The 22,854-nt window shown below is 38.7% G+C and overlaps 1 protein-coding gene across 4 annotated transcripts in view; it reads left to right on the top strand.

Annotated features, from left to right (window-relative positions):
• Positions 1 to 22,854, top strand: part of SMAP1 (small ArfGAP 1) — an 85,424-nt gene that overhangs the window by 16,667 nt on the left and 45,903 nt on the right. For 2 of the 4 annotated variants that reach the window (XM_084283835.1, XM_084283834.1), the window contains exons 2-6: positions 305 to 438; positions 1,142 to 1,227; positions 4,443 to 4,518; positions 18,716 to 18,790; positions 22,680 to 22,760. In XM_084283835.1, coding sequence (XP_084139961.1) covers positions 305 to 438; positions 1,142 to 1,227; positions 4,443 to 4,518; positions 18,716 to 18,790; positions 22,680 to 22,760 — 452 coding nt within the window. The remainder of the gene's footprint in view (positions 1 to 304; positions 439 to 1,141; positions 1,228 to 4,442; positions 4,519 to 18,715; positions 18,791 to 22,679; positions 22,761 to 22,854) is intronic. The other 2 variants (XM_084283837.1, XM_084283836.1) reach the window with 1 other exon arrangement.

Here is a 22,854-nt window from a genome sequence, read left to right as displayed (position 1 = left end):
AGTTCAGGCATCAAGGGGACTGAACATATTTCATTTTCTACTGTACTTTGTCTTGGGTATTTTGATCATTTGGCTGTGTAAATCTCTGTATGATCATTCCCTAAAAGCTTGTACGCTACTGTTGCATATGTGAGGTATCAAAGGATTTGGTGCATTCATATAGGATTGCTCTGCATTTTATTTCAAGTTTGGTACAGGTGTGTGTCTTAGGTCGCTTTTAATTGGAGAGAACAGAGTCATGCCAAAGATCGTCACAGTATATGGAATTTTGAGAATAACTCATGTATTTCCCTATTTCCTTTAGGTCCAAGATGGGCTTCCTGGAACACTGGTGTTTTCATTTGCATCAGATGTGCTGGAATACATCGAAATCTTGGGGTCCATATATCAAGGGTCAAATCTGTCAACCTGGACCAGTGGACACCAGAACAAATACAGGTAAAATATTAGAATGTTTTCAAATTGGAAGGAATTCAAGGAATCCTTTTTGAATGATTGAGTTTATCATGAATGTTTTACAGTCAAAGTACAGAGACAGGAGAGCTACTGTGATTTTCAAATGTTTAAGGGCAACTTTAACTGTCTGGCAAGGTAACTTAATATCCCTATGTGCACAGAAAAGCTACAGAATCAAAGAAAGATGCCTCCAGTTTTGAGGAGGTGTACTTAAGAGTATTTATTCTACTTTCCTTTATCCTCGAATCTTTCAAATGTGTTTCTATATAAATAAAATATTGAATGTACTCTCTAGCTCTTCTGATTCATTGTAAAGAGACTGTGTCCTTTATAGATATTGCAAGCAATTTTTTAGGTTTCATTCCATAGGATTGAACAGATTGTAGTCAGCTACAATCTATTCACAAATACCTAATGTATTATTTAAACCTTTTTTTTTTTTATATATAATCTTGGTACACAACTTGAATTACTAGAGCAAGGGATCAGAAATACTCATGTTCACATGAATCTTTATTATGCTGAATGAGTTTGAGAAGCTGAAGCTTGTTAAGTGCTATAAATTTGGGACATCTGAGTTCTTCAAAACCTACAGCATCATTTAAGCACACCTTTAGCATTCTGACCATCATGATTTGAAGTATAAATGGTCAAGAACTAACTGTTTTCTATCACGTTTCCTTAGTGCATGCAGGAAATGGGAAATACTAAAGCAAGACTACTCTATGAAGCTAACCTCCCAGAGAACTTTAGAAGACCTCAAACAGATCAGTATCCTTTTTGCTTTAGTTTTCACATTGAAATGACTTTAAATGCTATATAGAAATTAGTACTATTTCAACAAAAATCTGCTTTTGGCATCTCGTTATTTTGTTGATACTGTTGTGTAAGAAGTAGCAGTGGAAGTTGGGTACGGTTCAGAAAAGGTTTAAATTACTTCGGTTATAGCAAATCTACTTTGTAATGAGATTTGGCAAGCCCCATTTATTTTTACTGTCAAAAGAAGTGACTTCATAAATTCCATGTATGTAAGAAGTTAAGAGTGATACCAAAGAGCTCTTGATTCTGTCCCTATCTTGAATAACTGCCAGCTGAAGTTAGAAGCATTTGAACAGGAAATAATGAGCTGAACAGTAGAGAAAAATAAGTCATTGGATCCTATGGAAAGTGAAGTACATATTTCTTCCTCTAGATTAAGTATAGTTTAGTTTTCTGAAGTTCAGGTGTGTGCAGTCTATGAACTACGTGAGCATAGATGATAAATACGGGAATATCTGAGTAAACCAAACATCTCCGACAACTGCCATTTGTGTTGGTGCCTGTTTGTCACCAGGTACCTGGAAGGGGAGGGTTGAAGGAAAAATTGTCTGCCACTGATGGGATGGCTTTACTCAAAAATTAGCTTTCTGGAATGTACTGAATCCTTCGGATAACTTATAGTAGTATTAACCTAGGTTTGTATTAGCCTCTGATTTACTGATGGCACTCCGCAGGTAGGATTTGCTTCACCTGATCTTACTGGAACTCTTAACTGTAATGAGATACTAAACACTTACTGTTAAGTGAGCTGAATCTTTTCCCAGCTCTCTTAACCTGACACAGGCTATAGAGGCTGATAAACTGACTTAGCTGTAATTGGAACTGAATTTTCTTTTTCTATATCCCAAAGTGATCTTGGTTCTTCTGTTTATTAGATACTATGCTTGATATGTAATGTGCTGAAGATTTTTTTGAAGGGTAACACTCTTCATTTTAATGAGCACTTGGGGAAAAAAAAATGTGTTTCTTGACATTCCAGTAGGTTTTGCATTATATGTACATAAGTTTAAGGGAAAAAAAAAAAAAACAAAAAAAAACACAACTGGAACCACATAGTACTGTAGTGTCCCAGCTGTAATACTTAGGTTAAAACTTAATCAAAAGTCAGTGTATACCTCGAGATAATTATATAGTCTTTTGTCAGTTTCTAACTGGTTGAGTTGGTAAACTGAATTTATTTAATTGCATATGTCCTCTCATTAAAAATACAGTGCTAGGAAAAATGATGACTGTTTTCTGTTTTAATTCTCTTCTCCCTCAATTTTGGCAGCTTCTTAGCTGCTTGACATTGGTAATAACTGCTGTGATATGAACTTTTTTGCCATCTTTTTGACCTTTTGTATCAGTACAAAATCATTATGGTCTCGAAAGTATTCTGGTTGTGAATATTCTTAATATTCTGAAGCAGCTTTTGGATGAGCTGTGAAAACCCTTTGCCTTACAGTGATCGTTTTTTTATATATTATTTTATCTTAGCGTTTAATTTCTTGTAGCACTATAATGTACATTCTTCTACTTTCTGGGTAGATGAATGGAGAAATGGAGAAGCTTGCAGGGTTGGAATCTGCCCAAAGTCTCCTGATAAAGGTCCCCCAATCACAAGACCCGATCACAAGACTGACCTTTCTGAGCATTTTCATTTTCTCTTGTACCTGACAGGGGTCCTCTGGCCTGGAAGCTGGCTTTGAGGATCTTCTTGATGTGAACATTAGTTTACTGTTTGAAAGTGGTTTTGTTCTAAGAGTAAATTAATTTCCCCCCTTTGTTTTACTTGTCTCTTAAAACAGTTTTGGCATCTGTTGAGGTTGCATTAAAGTACTCTGCTAACAAGGACACGGTGGGTTCCTGACATAAGACATCATTCAAAACTTGGCATACATTAACGTGGGTTATCTTGAATAAAGTGGTATCTTTCAAAATGCACAAGTTCATGCCCCAGTGTAATAGCATCCTGAAAAAGTAAACCTTCTGAAACCTAAAAACTTCTGAGTGTTTGGTATGTATAAAGAACAACATATGTATAGCTTGGAACTAATATTTTAAAGAGCTCGAGATACCCTTTAGAATGTAGATACATTTGAAAAGAGAAAGAAAGTAATGTTTTCTTTTTGCAGCTTTTTTATGAGGCAAGTGTTTAGGTGACACTTGCATGCCTTTGAAACTAAGTATTATTGTTGACTATAAAACTTGATGTGTGAAAGGAAGTAACTGAGTGCTCTGAGCTCAGTGCTAATCTTAAGAGATACAAAAGAGTACTGGGAACTAAGGTACCTTTCCCTTGATTGAGGAAAAAATGGTACGGGAATTAAAGATGCAATGAACCTCAGCTTTCACAGCTGAAATCTTGATTTCTGAATGGATAATCATATTGTCAAATAGATAAGTAAAAATTTAAAATTTATTCTATAGATACCAGAGAGTCAGCTTTACTAAAATTCAAGTATTTACTCTGCTTTGGATGAGCTGCTTTATTAATCTGAGATAACACTTGAAGAAAATAACTATTGTCCTTCCTGTGTTCGAGCTAGCAAGTTATCTGTTCTGGTCTTCCATGTTAGGATGCTTGCTGTTATTTCCACCTGTGGTTCAATACCTTTTTATCACTGCTTTAGTTTTCTTTCCCTTCCACAGAGATGTTTGTTGTAGTGGAATATTCTTATAGAGGACTTGCTGATCCCAGAGGACTTTTTATGATCAGCTTTCGATGTATGCTAGAATTCGTGCAAATCAAGAAACAAGAACATACATCTCACCTTTTTTTCTGAAGAGAGAGCGTTTTTTCCAAGTTACGATGATAAATGATCCTTTAATTATTTACTGTATTTACTGCGAGTACCTTTGCAAGTATTTGCAGTGCTACAGTTCTGCAGCTTATAAATACCAAGTGCAAATATCATAACTGTGGAACGCTGGGTTACTTCTAGTATATCTTTCTGATACTTCATTAAGAGGTGAAAATGACTACTTTTCTGCAGTAAAAAGCAGCTCTTTTTGGACAATACAATAGCAATTGATCTGTGCAGAGTAGTTTCTGTTCCATTGTTCTAAAATGACAAAATGGTTTGGAACAAAATCTGCAGTTCTTTAATTTGAATAACCTGTCAGCCATTTAACTTACTGTTGCTATTTATCGGAATGCGTATTTTCCTTAATCCAGCTGTTTCCAGAGCCGTGGAATTCTTCATCAGGGACAAGTATGAAAAGAAGAAGTATTATGATAAAAATGCAGTAAACACCTTCAATGTAAGTAAACAGTTTCACCAATGATTGTGTCACTTTTCTTACTTGAGAGCTATATGAGAGAAATGTAGAAAACATTACACACGTTAAAATGTCTTTCACAGTAGAAAACTTTTTGATACAGAGCTAAATGCTTTCTTTTATCTGTTGAAATCTGTTCCTAGATTCTGTAAATACAACATGCATTGTCTATTGCATTTTTAACAGCAAACTGTTGGATCGTAATAACTTTCTTCAAGCCTTTTATATTGTGTTTTGTTCTTTCAGTAATGGATAGTTCTTTAACAGTATACTTTTGAGTCCTTTCTGAGTATCTTTTTCTGTCATAGAAATAAAACAGAATTACTGTTCCTGCGTACTTTGGTTTTCCTCTTTCTCTGTAATATCTTGATGAGAGGTCCTAAGGTGTTTTGGGTCCCTTTTATGAGGGTTTTGTTGCTCTGCCAAAATGCTAGAACCTTGCTTCCAGTGAGGTGCACTGTAATAGCAAATGAGTAATAAGCCAATAAAAAATGAAATAGTCATACATTCACCAGAGTAAGCTGGTGAGAGATTTCCTTGCAAAGCAGTTTTGAGAATGTCAGTCCTTACTGAAATTCATAATTCATTTGTTTTCTTGATAAAGCAGTTCATTGGGTGTACAATCTAGTTTATACATCTCATTTTTTGTATAGGTATATGTATACTTAAACTCCCGTATATCTACATTATTTAAGTATGGCCTAACACAAAAAAAACTTACTAGTCCATCTGACTAGGCAGTGAACTTTGTCAAAATGAGCCTAAGGATGGGAGTAGACTGCGAATTTATGCTGCCTTTGCTGTTTGAAAAAATGGGTCTTCAAAAGATGTTCTTATTTTAGAAAATTTAGAAAAATGTGGAAATCAGAGAAGTGAATTTCATCAAGCATTATTGCAGTAGGGGAAAAGTCGCTTCACTTAAACCACAATTTATATTTTACCTCTTGAATTACTGTTAGCTACCTCTGTTATTTTAATTACAAAGTAGAAAATAGCAACAATCACTTGAAACTAGTATAAAAAGCTCAAAAGACTCACAACGTACTTTTAAGCACAAAGCCTAGGTGTCTGGTATAACAGTCTGCTGCTGCTTTAGTAGATTTGAATGAGTAATCAGATTTTGCTTGTAGTACTGCAAACTAATATAAATCATTTTTGACATAGCATTGAGAATAGAACCCAGGTAAGCTGGAGAGATTCACGTTACTGATGAGTAGGGGACAGCATTTTATTTCTTCCTACCTGGACTTTTCTTTCCTTGACTAGTATAAATTGCGTCATTTTTCTGATTAGGACCAAAATCTGATTATGAAATACTTTAACAAACAGACAAATCCTGCACACTCGTATCTACCTGCTTTTCTTCAGGGCCATCAGACATTGGGTTTGAGGTAGGCAATTTTTTGCTACTGTAGTAGCAAAGTCCTAAAAGTACACAGATTCACTGAACTAGTGCAGTGCCTGTCATCCTGGTCGGCTGCTTGTTTTCAGTTGCTCTGCTTGGCTCTGATCCCAGCCCAGCTTGTGCACACTTGTGTTTGTGTGCCTGGTATTCTGTGATCACCTCTTGTATGGGCTTTTGGACTGACAGGGAAGAGGAAGAAAAGGTGAACTGAAGGTGGGCCTTCATATTCTGCATGTCTGATGCACTTCTTTTCTCCTCCTGGAGAGCCTTTTATCAGTATCAGTCTCAGGAGCTGTTGGTTGTGAACAGTTTAATTTGGAGATGCATATGTGTATTGTCATCTGGTACAAGGAGCCCCTTCTGGGTTTGAGCAGGTAAAACAAGTGCAAAAATCGGCTAGCTAGACCTTCAGGGCTGCTTTCCTTAATCAAGTGATTTTGCTGAAGTGGTGTTGAAAACTTCAAGGGACTTCCCTGGATTTGATTCACCGTTAAAGGTGCTTGTGATAAAAGCTTCAAGCAGCGTAAAAATTGTACATTTTAAGAGAATCTGTTCAAAACCATACACAATTTTTCATAGATCAGTTTTGGCAAGATCAGAAGCTTTTCAAGTTTGTTAACAGCACAGTGTCTGTGTTAATGTATTCTGTCTGGTGGAGTCAGGAGTCTAAGTGTCAAGGCTCCCTTCTTGCTACTGTGGTTATCAGGATTCTTGTATCAAAATGTTAATTACATGAGGTGTTTTTTCTGACAAGAAGACTGGTGTAGTACTAAATTGAGTTTTGAGAGACCCTGACTATAATAACAAATTTCTCTAGTGGCCAGACTTGTACTGCCATCAAACACGCAGGCCAAAAATAAGCAAATATGAAAAATGTAATGACTCTTCTCATATATATATATATTTTTTTTTTTTCTGTTTAGCTTCTGCTAATGTTGCACTATTTGACTTTGTTTTATTCTGATCGGTGGAAAACAAGAACAACAAAACTATGAATAAATAAGCCTGCTATGAGGCAAACTGTTTTATTTTTTGTGCCCCATGGAAGCATCCTCAGACTGGGTGCATATGACATGGTGCTGAGTTTGCACAGCTGAGTGTTTTTTTTCCTTTTTTCCTTTTTTTCCTTTCCTGCTTTTTCAAGCATCTGCTCAGAGGCAAGGTATGACCAACAAGCATGGAAGGAGGCAGTAACTTCTGTAAGCTCCACACAGCCAAATTCAAATCAAGCTTTATAAGCAAGAGCATCTTTTTTTGAAGTTAAGGTGTAGTTTAGGGAGACATAATCCTCAGGAATCCTTTAAGGCAGGTGGTTTTCATTTGCAAAAGCAATTATCATTGAGCCAGCCCAAAGACTGGGAATTTCAGAGCAACTTAATGTGTGTCAACTCTTTGAGGAATCGTTACTGTTGTAATGATCTGTAAATGTGTAGATACAGTTGTAGGATTCTGACTGAGACTAAATTGTCAAGACAGCTGTATGGTATTTATTGTATTCAGAAAAATGTACCCTTATTATCAAAGCATATTCCATGTAAGCAGCATAGCCTGTGACAGAAGTAGGATTTCTCAGGCCGGTGCCCATCATATTTCTCTTTCAACATTAATTAGTCACGCTGGTATAAAAGATTACCACTTCCTTTCTCAGGAAGTACTTCATAGCCCTACTGTGGTGAGACCTTGGTTTGTCAAGATTTCGAAAGGCCAGTTGCTTAAGGAAGCCGAGCGTCCATCTGACCGGCTGCCTTCCTGGTTTGCTTTGTTGTGATGGAAATTGGAAACATGCAGGACTTCATGTTTGAATTCTAAAACTTGAGGAATAATACAGATAGAAACAAGTGAAGCTGATTATGTTACTTAGGAATATGTTATCTTTGTATGAATACTGTTGGATTTGACATTGCTAACCGCAGGAACTTTTTTTGCATATTGAATAATCACTTTGAGAGCAGCAGTAATTGTTAACAATTTGACTAATTTAAAATACTTCCAACATAATGCTGTCCACCTAAGTCTTTTCTGCCAAGCCCCCAAGTTTTTGAGCAATACGTAAGCTGTAAAGGATGCCACGTGCAATGTGGAATCTGTTAAAACAAACTTCACATAGCCAAAGGATCGGGGTCTTTATGAATGTGATGCATCTAAGACAGTCATGTGAACAACTTGCTGTGCACTGTGCTGTGGTATTCGACTTGATTTACCCCAAAAGCTTGTACACAGCAACTGAGGGCTTGCATGGCTTCTGTAATTAACTACAGATACTTACCAGAGGTCAGGTGGTGTGAGGTAATTTTGCATGTTAAAGCTCTTCCTCAGGTGGGTGCTGATATGAAGCTGTTCAAGAATATCATTCCACTTCAGACTTGCACCTGAGTTTCACTACAAAGCAAAGGCAAATCCTTCTGTACTCATCCTGTGGTTTTGCTGTACAGAACAATCCGAGACATGAAGGGTAAAGCATGCAGAGTGGTTTCTCCTTCAGTTGTAAAGACTGTTGCTTAGTAAATCTGTTGTTTGCTGTAGGCTCTCATTAAACTCTTTATGCTCTTTTATTTTTTCCTGGAGCGTTCTTAGACGAGCACAGCTTACAGTTACACAAACACCTTTCCACAAAAATCTGAACTTGTCTGCTTAAATTAATGACTTGGAGGACTTTGCCAGACTTGTTGCAGTAAATAGAAGTGGAGCAGATGTAAGCCTAGTCAGAGACACGACGTATTCCAAGAGAACGTAGTATAAAACTGTCATTATTTTTAGGAGAATAAACTGCCTTACTATTTTTGAGGGCTGTTCCCTGTTACAGCAGAGCATACTTACATAGCTCTAAAGTTGGGTATGAAAGGGGGTTCCTAAATGGGAAAAATACAGAGAAGGCAGCTGACTGTTTTAATTCCCTTGATTTTCAGTCTTTTTTTTTTCTGGTTGGGCTTTTCTACTGTATTCCTCCCACCAGCCTTTAGTACAAGTGCAGATAATTCTTTTGTTTCTGTATTTTTGACTATACTCTTTTATTATTCTTATTTTTTTTCTGGTACATATTGATATCTTTCTGGATTATTTAATATTCTCTTACTTCCTCATACCACTTCCTGCTACTTCCAAGAAAGCCGTGGATGCAGGCAGTGATGAAGAGCCAGAAAAAGAAACTTCGGTTGTTAAGACTTCCAGATGCAGCCTGTAGTTGTCCAGCCTATGTGATTGTGCAAGACGATTATTATTATTATAAATTTCTTCTGGTGATATTTTCATTGTTGAAGTTGCAGCAGATACAGCTATTCTCGACTTTGAGGTCGGGTTCTTTTTCCCAGCTCGTATGAAATTTGTTCTCTGTATTGCAGAAACAACATTTGCCGTAGGCTTTGTAACGCCACCTGATGATGTAAGATGTTCAATGAGTTGAAAATGGGTTGTATGCAGTTCGTTAATAAAACTTAGGTTAGGGGCTGAAAAAAAGAAAACAGTGTATTTACAGCTAATGGTATTTTTAGTTGAACTATCATAATTTTTGATTCTTTTGAAACACTTGTATGGCGCTGAAAGCAGATTGGTTTGCAACTGAAGCAGCTTAGTTTGAATGCAGGCTGAGGAGTGTTCTCAGGAATCTCTTCAGAACGTCACAACAAATGTTAGGCCAGTTTTCTCAGTGAAGTAGAGCACATTTCCAAGTATTAACTCATTTTTGTGACTATCAAGACAAAGCCCTTATTTGTCAAGTGCACTTTTTGGCCTTGTTTCTTTCCCTTAATTCTCTAACCAACCAAAGACAAATTACTTGAAAACAGAAGTGGAAATGGGGAGAGTGTTTTTAGAGATCACTTCCTAGCCTGGAAGAAGTTCAGAGATTAGACTTACCAATATTAGTAACTGTGATAATTAAACTGGAAAGGTAAGACTGCATTGCTTCCCCTCCATCCTGTTATCCTAAGAAATAGATATGCATTATCTGCTCGAATAACAGGAAGATGGTTCCTAGTTGTATAGGAGTATTGTATAGGAGTGGGTATTGTCTTACTCTCATTGCTAAACAATTTATCTGATACCAAAGCTGCTGCTGTACTTAATATTCATATATAATTTCTGTCTAGCCTTTAGTAGGTTTGTCACCACTATGTGGAAGGATGTCTGAGGTGGCAGTAGTGGGCGGAATTCGCTCTCGTTGAAGGGAAGGCGTTGTGAAAAGCCAGAGCCCTGGGCTTGCTAAAGGTCTGAACAGAGCTCCTGAAAGAGCGTTGATTGGTGTCTGTGCTGGGGCATGAGTTGCTGCCTGATTTTTGGTCACAAGTGGAATGATTCAGTGCTGTGATTATAGCCAACAATGTGAAGTGCTCAAAGGGTAGCTTGTCTCGTCTTCAGCAGAAGTTACTTGTTCACTCTGGAAAGAGGCAAAAGGCGTTCTGCATCTGCAAAATCTTTTTGAAAGCTTTTTCTGAACAGAGCATTCATCTCAACTGATGATCTCTGTATTGAGCTCCAAATACTTGTAATCAAAGCTATACACCTGGTAAGGTGGCAGGAAAGCTGATAATGAGGCCAGGTTCTTAGATGCAGTGGCCAGGAGAAATTATTCAAGTTGCACAGAGGTTTGGGAGATCAAGTTTGAAGCCATCCTATTTCCTAACAACAACAACAACAACAATAGCACCTCTCTTTGATATAAAATAAAAACTATGAAAAGACAAGCTTGTTTAAACGTTTGTTTATATCAAATGCAGAGACCCTTATGCCATATGAGTAACGAGGAAAAGAAGCAGTGAGGTCACTGTGTTGGTTGTGTATAAAGATGAGTGGTGTAGCTATTAACACAAGTATCTCTGCAGTTTTTAATAAAAGTATATAAGAAGAAACAGCACGACTTCTCGGAATGCCTATGGAAACTGCCCTGTAAGGGTGGATGGTAAATCAGCTTAAGCTCCCTCCAGATACTTTCAGCCTCGGGGAAATAATGAACTGGTACAACTTATTCACACTACGTGTAGTGTGAATATATTATCATGTACTGATGATACTCAGAATAATAAACAAAGTTTCTACATTTTAGAAAGGGTGTGAATTATGTATGCAGCAGAAGTTCTACGTAACTCTTAAGTTCATGGGAAGAAAAGAATAATGGGCCTACATTTTCCATGCTTTAAGATGCTGTATATAATTTAAGAGCTTTGAAATCAGGCAACTGGATAAAATGTGATGTGAATTTAAAGAATGCGGTAACACGTTTTCCAGAAAGTTATCTTAAAGGAGATTAGTGTTGTAAATTTATTATGGATTTAAAATATACCGCATGGGCAATTTAAGATGGAGAAATTGGGGTATGATAGTAATGAGCGTTGAGCAGCATTCAGAGTCATTGGCTTGGGGAGAGGTTACTGGTGGCTTAAAAATCAAAACAGCTCCGCTCCCAATATTACAAGAACTGTAATCACAGAGTCATTATGGTTGGAAAAGCCCTCCAAAATCATCTGGTCCAACCATCCCCTTGTCACCAGTGTCACCCACTAAACCATGTCCCTAAGCACCACATCCAACCTTTCCTTAAACACCCCCAGGGACAGTGACTTCACCACCTCCCTGCTGTTTTTGATGTTTTTCCAAAATGGAAAATGTGTGAATCAAGTGATACAAAGCATCTTTGAAATATGCTAAACATGAGGAAGCACAAAAACACAATATGATAATGACTTGAGGGCAGGGATAAAACTATTTTGCAAGATTGTGCTGTTAGAATGAGTTAAACTACAGAATTGCAGAGCAGCTGTTTGCCTCAGTCATCTTTGTTCTCCGCCACTGGGTATTTGTACACATTGCTTATATTTCTTCCTCCTCATTAGCTCTCTGTCCTCCAGACTGAACAGTCCCAACTCGCTAAGCCTCTCTTTGCCTGAAAGATGCTCCAGTCCTTTAATCACCTTAGCAGCTCTTGACTTGCTCCTGTCAGCCCATGTCTGTCTTATGCTGGGGAGCCCAGAACTGGACGCGTTGCTGACACCTGCCCAGCTTGTTCACCAGGACCTCCAGGTCCTCTTCTGCAGAGCTGCTGGTGATGGACTGTCCCACTGTGTAGGTCATCAATGAAAAAGTTCACAATACTGACCCCAGCGTCAACACCTGGGCATAAAACTAGTGCCTGGCCTTGAGCTGGACGTTGCCCAGCATTGGTTAAGCAAATAGTTTGGAGAGGCCAAGGTGTGAATTTTCTGTGTGCAGCTGCATTCCCAGCAGTAGTCACGTGTGGTGTCTTGTTTTCCCCTTTTCCATAAGGAATAAAGTACTTTCATTTGAGGAGTAGTTAACACAGGTGAATTGCCTAGCTACAACTTCCTATGTCCATGTGGACAAAAACTCTGCCAAAGCCGAAATCGGTAGTGATTGAGTTGCCAGTTCAATGTCAGTCATGAAAATGTAAACGATCCTGGTGTGCAGCGGAGCAGGCATTGCCACTCGGGAGGAAAAAAGGTTTTGTTGTGAAGTGTTGGGAAGCTCTCACCGAAGAGAGCTCTTTTCCCCGGAACAAATGCAGAAACATCTGTTGGGTTGGACAGGGGAAATGGAGAGTGCTCCAGTAAGAGATTAAAAGCATCTGTTCTGTTCATCCAGTGTCAGCCTTTAATCAAGCCATGTTGACTCTGTAACATCCCAAGAGGATAGATACCTAAAGAGAAGCTAAGTAACCTAAAGAAACATGGGCAGCCATAGGTGTGGATGCTCGTGAGGTTGGGAAAAAATATGTATTTTGCACTGAAGTCAAATACTATTTAAAAAGCAAAACAAACTTCCAGATCATTGAGTCTCTATGTGATGTAAGTTGAATCTCTATGTGATGTAAATGTTCGGAGTGTCTGTATTTCTGCACACATACTAAAAGAACTACAGGCAGGTTTTGCACAAGCTTTGCTGTATTCCTGAAATGAGATGCAAGCACTCTAAAGGAATGGAGGAGAGACAAACCTGTTCAAAATAGTGGCTGCACAGCAGTACTGGGTTCTTTGAAAAGCCACCGACTGCTGTGTTTTGTGAAACGTGGGGCATTGCGTCTGTTCTCCGTAGTGTCCAGCAGCTACAGCTGTGAATGGCAGAAATGTTTTACTGGCAAAAAGCCATCGCAGTTAGCCTGAGGAACTTCTGCAAGGATTCAGAGATAAGCGTTAATAATAGTACGTTAACTTTCTTATACTTCTTTTAAAGAGATCTACTCTTGAAATACTAAAAAGAGGTAAGCAGTTGTGTGTGCACATCTGCTAGGACTCAGTGATTGCTACTGCTTTGAAATTGTTTTTTCAATGTGTGTTGGAGATGTGCAGTAATAAAGACAATGAGAAACACACCTAGTAGCCAGACTTGAAACCTGCCAAAAGAGTATGGAGTAGTCCCCGTGATTTAAGTTATTTTCCCTGTGTATTGTGTGCATTGAAAACGGCCACTCGAGGGCACCTTTGCATTTGGTTCAGCTGCTAACTTCCTGAATGTATTGACCTGGCTTGGTAATTGACTCATTTTTTAATATCTTGAATCTTCTGAATGATAGCACCATAAATGTCAGGTGTAATGGGAGCTTGTTACAGGTTTCTAAAGCTTTAACTTGAACTCTCTAATAAAAAGTTAAATAGTCAAATGCAGTACTTCAAGAGAGAGATTTTGGAAAAACTGAAACTAAAAGCTGATGAAAACTTTTGACATTAATGTCCGTAAGTGTTTGTATGACTGCTGCCTACCACCAGAAATATCTTAGTAAAAGCTTAAGTAAAATCATTCTTAGATTTTGTGCATGTTCTCTGATAGCTTCATTTCTTTTAACCTTACTTTTCATTTGAAATAGTTTCTGGTGTGTAAGCTGCAGCAAAGCCGTAGGGCCAAACACTGCTTATATTGGTGCCTTCCCATTGAACTACTACCGTGGTGTGTGTTCGGATAGTGCTACTACTAAGAAATCCTATAGAAGCTTTTAATGGAGAAAATAGGAAACTGGTAACCCCTTTCTGTGTAAGAAGGACAAGGAACTGGATTAATATTTTAAACTTGTAGGTCCGTGCTTTTCTGTTCTTTTTTTTTCTGAACCAAAGAGCCTCTTAGAGAGCATAGTTGGAAATGAAGTCTTATGGTACCATTACACGTGTACGTATTTTCTTGTTCTGCACTGAATATTCTTGGTGTTTTAAAAGGCACTGATGAGTTTCATTGCACAAAAGGGTTGTTTTGGCCAATACCAGCTTTCTTAAAAGTACTCCCAAAACAAACACTGGAAAGAGATTCAAGAATTGCTAAAATGAAATGGTTGCAAGTCCTTAAGTCTCAAACTCAATTAAAATTTTATGATCTTAAGTATATAAATGCAGAGCCTTAATAAAGAGCTCCATACTTCACTGTCTCTTTTAGGCACTTCTGAATTCACTTCTCAATCACAAGGCCCCACTATTCTTAGGTTAAAAACTAAAATGAAATATTCAGATGCTGGTTGTCAGTTTGTAATACATTTTTAATGCATACAGGCACGTCAGTTTTATCCTCTTCCCAGCAGCATGTACAGTTGGTTGTAGGGGTTGCCACTGGTTTTGTCTGGTGGTTTCAAGTGCCAACAATCAACTGTTGCTGACAGCTTTCCAGAGCAGAATGCTAGCATATGCTGTTGGAGTGGATCAGCGTGTGCTGCTTTACTTGGATTCAGGAAAATGGCTAGAAACAGCTTTTAGGTTTTTGATATAGAAATTCAGATGAATTTAATGTTTTATACTTGTGGCCAAAAGGCTTCAGTCATTTATCTTTAATGGCTTTGGTGACAAACCTCACTCCTACCACCTACTTTCTCAAATGCCTTTCTGTTGCATCTGAATTAAATACAAAGATATTTTCCATTGTCCTGCTGTCTGCTCTTCAGACTTCATAATTGGTATCAGCACTGGCCTGTTTTTCTAGAAACTTTCTTTTTGCTTCCAATGGAGTGTAAGAAGTGAATTAAAACTGACAAATCAGGGAAGTGGTAACAGGATTATTGCTGTGGAGTGGTGGTTTTGCAAACCGTGTTTTTTTTGGCACTCTACAGAGGGGGATGTCTGCTTGTAAACAACAGTATTTTAGGGACTGGAACTTGCTCTCAGTTGGAGAGCTGATCTTCCCTAGCGATGTTTCTGATCACCCCCACAGAACATTATTAAGAAAGGCTGGTAAATGCCAAACAGAAACCATGTATTACTATGAGATGGGATCACATAGTGCTGCTTTGCAATGATCTCAGTCTACTAAAAAGGTTTTAAAATTATTATTAAAAACCGTGATCGGCCATCCTGCGCGGTGATCAGCTATAAATATTCAAGGTGCGTTTGGGGCTTTCCACTAATTAGGGGCAGTGTGAGCAGCACAGCCTGCAGCACTGCGGAGCTGGGTGAGCGACGGGTTTGATCCAGGAGCTGCTCTGAACCTCAGCACTCACGCTGCTGGCCAGCCGGCGCTATCAGCACAACCGTGGAAGTAGGTCACCGAGCAGATGCTTTTTCAGTTGCCATTTGTTAGTCAAATGAGCTTCGTTAGCTTGCCAACAAACTGGGACAGCTTCATGAGCTGCTTTAGCACTGTAGTGGTTTTAAAAACAAAGATTTGCTGGAACTGTAAGGCAGCAACACACAACTTGTCAGCCACTGTTCCTCGTCAGCGTTTCAGTTGTTCAGTGACTTTATGACCATCACTAGTGGCGTGCCAGCAGTGCAGGCAGGGTCTAGAAGCTCTCAATGCTAACTTTGAGAGTGCTCAAACATGCATTTTTGCAATAAAATCATTGGAATAGTGTTGAAGTTGTTTAAGGATGATTTATGCGAACGAGAAGGATTATTTGATGAGGTTTTTGCTGTACATTATAACATGCGCATCTGTGGAGTGTGCTGCGGTTTCAGAACAGGAGCACACCACAACCTTGCAAAGTAATAGTCACGGGACAGTACAAGGTTTTATTGAGATCTCAGAGCATCAGGCAACTTCAGTGATTTGCAAAAACAGTACATGTGGCTGAGTTTGACTTAAAATTTTTGCAAACTGGAAAACAAGTTCTTGATGATTGAGTGTTGTCTCTTTATGCTTGAAGACAGTATCACAGAATCATCTGGGTTGGAAGAGTAGATCAGCTTTTATAATGACTTTGATACTAGTCAAAATTCAGAATCCCCAGATAACAAAATGCCCGTACATTGCAGCATTATTACAGTTCTTAGTTGTGTTTGGTGCTCCTTCTGGTATACGGACATGACACAGGGAAACACCTGACCATCAGCTAGGGGCAAAATAGCTGGCACTGCCGGGGCTGACGCTGGCTGGTTTGCTCCAGCTGTCCTTAAGGCTCCTCTGCAGTCAGTGCCACGCTGGGCTGCTCTTAGCTCAGGAGGGGCTTGTTCAGAGCGAGCTGGGAATGGTAACAGGATGCTGCTGGTCCCTCAAGCATCCATTTGTACCAGCGGCAAGTAATCCTCCAGGCTTCTCTTGTACCCTGACAACTCTACAGCGGACTGCATCCGTCTGTCTTTCAATCCTGTTTCATGTTTAGCTTTATCCAGCCACCCAGTCTGACTCGATGTTTTTTTTAATTCAGATTTCCTTATCTGGTGCAGCATGTTAGATAACAATGTAACATGATGCAGTGATGATAGAAACTGTTAGGCAGCCTGAACTCACACCATTACTTCCACTATATAAATTTAATCAGTTCTATACATTGTAAAGCGTTTTCTTTTAAAGATTATATTCACTCATACACCTTTTGTATTCCTGCTCAGTCAAGTGTTCGCATATGTCAAGTGTGCTTTGAAGAGCCGGTGTTTAGCCTGAAGTGAATGCAGAGCTGTGTGTCTATAAACGCTTCCTCTGGGCATTTCTCAGCTTGTACGTCCTGATCCTATCACAGGACAGACTGCCACTGCTCGTCCCTGTCTAGCTGCTTACAACTTGCATGCCACTTCTCCATTACTTGATTGGCAAAGCTACAATAATTTCAGGCCTTTGTAGGATTATCGCATCACAGGTTAGATGATCCTTTAATTTTTGAAGATGAAATACAGATTGAAAAGAGCTATTGTAGAAACAGAGAAGTGACACAAACATCTATAGTGCTGATTTCTCCCAACACCCAAATGCACTTCTGCTCATCTGGTTCTATGGGGTGAGTAGCTGCTACCTGCTGTTCACCTGTGAGAGCAGCTGTCAAATTCTCTAAAATCTGAAGAATTCCAAAGAATTTTTTGAAAGCAAAAATTGTACTTTATCTATAGAAACCATACGTAAGATGATCTATCACAATTTCACACATTTGCATTCAAGTGAAATGTTGATGAAGAGCATGTTATTAGAGCTCATTGTTTAGGGTATGTACCTACCTATTTTTCTGACACCTTTATTTGGCTGCAGCGTGGTGTAATTGGAATAACCAGGATCCCCGTGTTCCTATAGCAACTGAATGCTACGGTGTAGGACTGCTTTCTTGCAGCAGATGTATCCCTAACTCTTTTGATAACCTGAGGATTTTAAAACAGTAAATTCAAAACAGAGGACTCTGTTCCATGTCTCTGTAGGTTAAATCTGGTTTAAAACTAAACGCTTTAAAAAGCTTTGCTGAAAATACACCACCTTCCAGGTTAAGTATAGTTTGAGTTTGTGAAAAAAATGTTTATATATACTCTATGAATATCCAGATATATGGGCTATGGCACTGGCAGGATTGTTTGTAGCAAATATGAAGTATGTAGATATAAGATACTTTTATTTAACAACAACAAAAAAGGCACTAAAAGGAAACTGAAAGCTACAGGAAAAAAACACTGTCATCTAAATTGGTTGTTTTGATCCGGCATAATGGCCTGCTCTGCAATAGCTTCATTTACTTCTAAGTTTTCCCTGTAGATAGTAGAGATGATCCAAGACATAGCAGAAGTGTCACCTTTATAGCTCTCAGGATCTACTACCTGTTTGGTAAAGGTAATTCCATTGCATTTTTGTAGTAAGTGTAACGGAAAGATAATGTTTCCATTAAAGTGATCAACTATGCATAAAGAAACAGAATAGGAAGATGTATGGAAATGCATTTAGAGAAATCCCATTTTCTTGAGCAAACTGCATCGGCTGCATATCAAACTTAAACCTTTCGGACCACTCTGCAAGTCTAGCAGTACTTATAGCAAATTTATGTACTGGGTCCTAGGAAAGAAGCATCAACTGGCAGGTCTGGCATCCTACCCCTAGGATGCTGCCTTGCATTAAGCTGTTTACTCCTCTGGAGTGCTCTTAGAGGACAGTTAATTACAACTTTAATTACTGAATAACTTCCAGAGTTATTTTGCGTTGTTTTTAATAAAATTACTGAGGCAGTGAACAAGAACAAAGGCACTCTTTCTCCCCCCCTCCTCTGGGGACAGTATGCCTTCATGCTTCAGGACATTAATATTTCAGGAGTCACGTTGGAAAAAATTGAAAAATGGATGAAACCTAATTATTTCTCGTAGGCCTGTGATACGATCATATCCAGGTTCATTTGCTTACATGCTGTTCTAGTGAACCTCATTAGGAGTCACTCGTTCCTACTTGACAGATCTCCTTTAGAAATTGTACTGAGAAAATTTATGAAGTTAAGTGGAAATACTTTGTTTCTTACTTTTGCTTTTTCTGTGTTGTATGTTTCTTTTTTCTATACTCTCAAAACTATTAAAAGAGAATGAAAATCATGTCTTAGCTGCCTCTGTTCCCCATCCACCCATTTCCCACCTATTCTTGCTTATTTTCCTTCTCATTTCTTTCCTCTATTTTGTACAGATATCCTCTTCTGATACTGCTCAACCTTTGACATCCTCTCCTCTGCAAGCTGCTGCTGAGAAGAGCAAAGCAGAGGTATATTGGGTTTTCTGCTGTGACTCTTGTCAAGTTATCTAATCTGCTCCTTTGCACAAATGTTTGCATTGCTATAGAGTAATTTCAGCGAGCTAACCAGGTAATTTGTATTGTTAGTAATACTTCAGGCATTTAAAGTACTTCTCTCCCCCCTCGCTTCCAGGGCTTGATAAATTAAAAGAACTGATAGAGTGGGACAAAACATATGCATGAATGATATGTGCTAACATTTACGTGTCACAATTCAGATTTTACGTGTCGAAAGCCAGATTTTGCTCTGGTTTAGTGTCTCAGAGCTGTGTGGAAAAACTTTTTCATTCCAAGCTAATGGGCTTGAGTGACTTTGCCCTTTCTCCTCAGGAATAGTTCTTGATAACTTCTTAATATTAATTGTTTCAGAACCTAAATGATCAGTGCTATTCCAGCCAGTGACTTCAGTCTCCTTGGAGATGAGGGTCATGGAATTAATTCTGTATTTCTGTTAACTTACGTGGTTTTAATATCCCTTCTACTTGGGGTATGTGCGCATGTATTAAAGTTATATTTACTGTGTAGAAGGACCTTTGAATTTTCACACGTACCCAGGTAGGGGATGAGATATCATTTGCCTGAAAGTTTGGTAAATGTTACGATTCATAACAATAATGAAATGCATATTTTTAAATGAGATTGCTGGGTTCTTTTGTGTATTTCACTCTAAATTGAGACTGTATACAGTATATGAAAAAAGTTATGATCTAAATGTATATCATGCTTTTTTCTTCTAGACAAAGAAAATGTGACCAGATGTTATAAATTATTTCAGTTCAGCTATATTTGACATTAATTAAAATTTAAGTTAGTGTCATGGACAAGACCACAAGCCTCGGGGAATGTGACATGCTCTTAACGTTGTAGCAGGAATCTCAGCTGCCATTCTGTAACGAAACTCACTTTTCATTTCCTAACCTCCTCTCTTGTATTCCAATTTAAAAGTTCCGCTATGTAACTCGTATACCATGTTGTCGGAAATGAATCTTGGGGAAAAATGAATGATTTTTGCTTAGAATTTAGGACCAGTATAAAGACAATTTCACATTATGATCTTGATAGTGTCTTTTGACTAATTTTGCAAGTAATGAAACACTTGAGTTGAAGTCCTGGCATGAATACAGCCTCTGAGAAATGCTTTTATTTAGTCTGAATTCATTTTTATCTAACGGAGCTGAAGCAGAAAGCTTGCATATTGGACTTGTGAAGTGTGAAGATGAAGTTATGGGTTTTTAAGTCCTCAGTGAAAATGTGTTTAGCAAAAATAAAGTCTCTGGGAATTGAGAGAAGTCCTGTGGGCTTTGTGGGGTGTGGAGGTGGAAACACGGGTGTACAGTTTGTCTTCACATCTTCACTATGAAGAACGCAGGAGTTTTATAAAGGCCATGAGAGGCATTTCTTATTTATATTTGGTCACCTTTATGGAGTGTTTGCCACATGAAGCTTAATGCAAGCTCTCTTCTTTCCTGAAGTCTGAAAAATTAAAATTTTCTGATACTTCTCCCTCTGAAAGTGAAATTTCTCTAACAAAATATATTTTAAAATATATTAAAGTCAAACTGGAAATCAGGACATCTTGAAGAAGATCATATATAAAAAAAATTTCTCTTCTTTCACTTGACATATTGTAGTAAACTTAAAATACTTTATTTGAAAAGCAAGTACTGCTATGGTACTTCCAATAACCTTTTCCAAGAGGAGAAGAAACAAATAGCGTCTAAGACATAGACGCTAAGACAAGCTTCCATAAGGGAGGAGATTAAGTGTACTTAAATTATTCAACTTGAGAAAGCAGCGAGGAAAGGGATAAAAGACTTTTGGAAAAAGAAATCTCTGTTGCTCCAACGGTGTATTTGTGCCCTATACATTATTGCAGTCACAGGATTTGGGGAGTGTTTCGAATGCAAGTTGGTGCTGGAATCAGTAATGCAGCAATGATGGGAAGATTAAGCTTTGTTTGAAAGGCCTGGCTGTGCATTTGCAATCTTACTTCAATAAACCTGCAAATTTCAGGTTATTATGATGGCTTCAACATAAAATCCCGCTCTCAATACTTGTCCCGGTAAGCTTTCTCTTATACCTGACACTGCCACAGGTGAGGTGCAGTGTTGGCTGGTCCCTTGGTTTGGACTGCATTTTGTGTTCCTAGTAGTTCATGTTGCTTGACTGACAGCTGCCTGTGCTTCAAGTTGGTTTATGTGGTAGTCTCGCTTTTCAGGGTCAGAGATTAAGTTAATACAAGATTAAATAATACACAGGGGTTACTTGGGTCTTGAGAAACTTCTGTTGAATAACCTCAATCCATCTGGTAAATACAGCGAAGCTTTTGAAAGCATTACTTGAAGCTGTGAAGAAAGAGTGTTCTTGGAGTTCCTTAAAACAAAAATCCTGGTATCAGAGCTGCTTATAGGGAACACCATTGGTGAATGCCAACCAGATGGAGCTCCATTCACTGCAGTGAATATATAGCTTGAAGCAATAGTTTGAAGGCTGCATTACGCTTGAAAGTTTCCTGGTAACATCCTTGATCTGAGCCCTGGGGAGGCAGCAAACTGCTCTGTGGAGAGGGTCCGGCCTGCAGATGGGAGCCTCCAGTCCCTTGAGGATGGAGTCGTCTACAGCTACAACCCTCTGTCATTTCTTCACGGTGCCGGTCTTGGTGCTGCGCTTGCTGTGAGGCCTTGGCTGATCTGACCATGGAGGGAGAGTTTGCGTGGATGTCTCTTCTTCCCTCTTTGCACATTCCTCCTCTGCCACTCCCAGAGCCTTGCACCTCTTCGGTAGTGGAAACTGAGCAGGCAGACGGCTCCTCTTCCAGCTCCATGTGGTAACTTGCTTCCACGCCGTGGTGTCCCTCAAGGTGCTGCCTTGCTCCTGATGCAGATCAGATGCCAGGTTGGCACGTGCATACCTGAGAAAGCAGAGCATGGCTCCATTCATCTATCACCTTTTCAGATTCCCAGGTGCTTCCCCGTCTCCCCAGCTCTTCCTTAATCTTGGCCACCAGGCAGGGCAATCCATCTGCCAAAGCACACCTCTTGTGTGCCCTCACCCTCCACCTCAGAGAGCAGCGCCAGGCCCTCCCCACAGCCCCAGAGCTGGGTGGTCAGCACACGGCGACTGCTGCCACCACCATTAGAAGTGACGGTGTCCTGATGTTTTTTTAACCAAGATTGCAAGATTTATAAAAATCTGCTTACTTGTACCTTTTGATATTTTTTTTTGCATATTTCTGAAGCAGAAATTCAAGGCAGATTCTGATTTATGAAATTATGGATGATGCAAGGAAAGTAATTCCTCTGATGCTAAGAATCGTTGGTACTAGTCAAGGATGGCACACCTGGTTCTTTCTCTTCTTTGCATGGGACATCACTATTAGTGAGTAGTAAGGGGTAGTTGCAAAGACAAAGTTATTGTGGAAAGACTTCTTTACTAGGTTATGTAGAGTGGCTAAATAGGTAAAAAGGAAGAAGCAAGCTTTAGTAAGTTTTGTTTGTTTTTGTGACTATGTGGCCTTTCCTAAATGGTTTTCTGTGGGCAGCTAGAAATGTTTTTTCTTTTTAGATCTCCTTGGCTCAGGAAAAAGCAACACTGATACTTTTACTTTCTGCTTATACACAGACACAAGAAGAAATGCAAATAAGAGGGCAATATAGTATTTTCTTAAATTTGGAAAAAAAAAAAAAAAACACTGATTTTTTGGTAGTACTATTTGAACAAAAGATACTTCTGGAAGCAGAACAGATAAAAGCATAGCCTCTGTATTTGAAAGGGACTAGCTGAAGATTTTTCTGTATTCAGTATGTTTGCGAATGTATTGTTATTGAGTACTAGCAAAAAGCTTTTGTTCATTTTTCAGAAGGAAAAAGAAAAGAAGAAAGAAGAGAAAAAGAGAGAGAAAGAATCAGAAAAAACATCAAAACAAGTAGCAGTTGAAAAGGTAAGAATATTTTTCCCAGTTTCTTAAAAATTACACGTAGTGTTAGACGTGTGAGGACTTGAAAAAATGAAATTTTTAGTTGCAGAGGAAATAA

Source organism: Netta rufina (assembly GCF_964035555.1).
Source record: "Netta rufina genome assembly, chromosome: 3".
In the NCBI taxonomy this organism is placed as follows: Eukaryota; Metazoa; Chordata; class Aves; order Anseriformes; family Anatidae; genus Netta; species Netta rufina.
The sequence above is the reverse complement of the archived record's forward strand: the minus strand, read 5'-3'. Positions and strand labels throughout refer to the sequence as shown.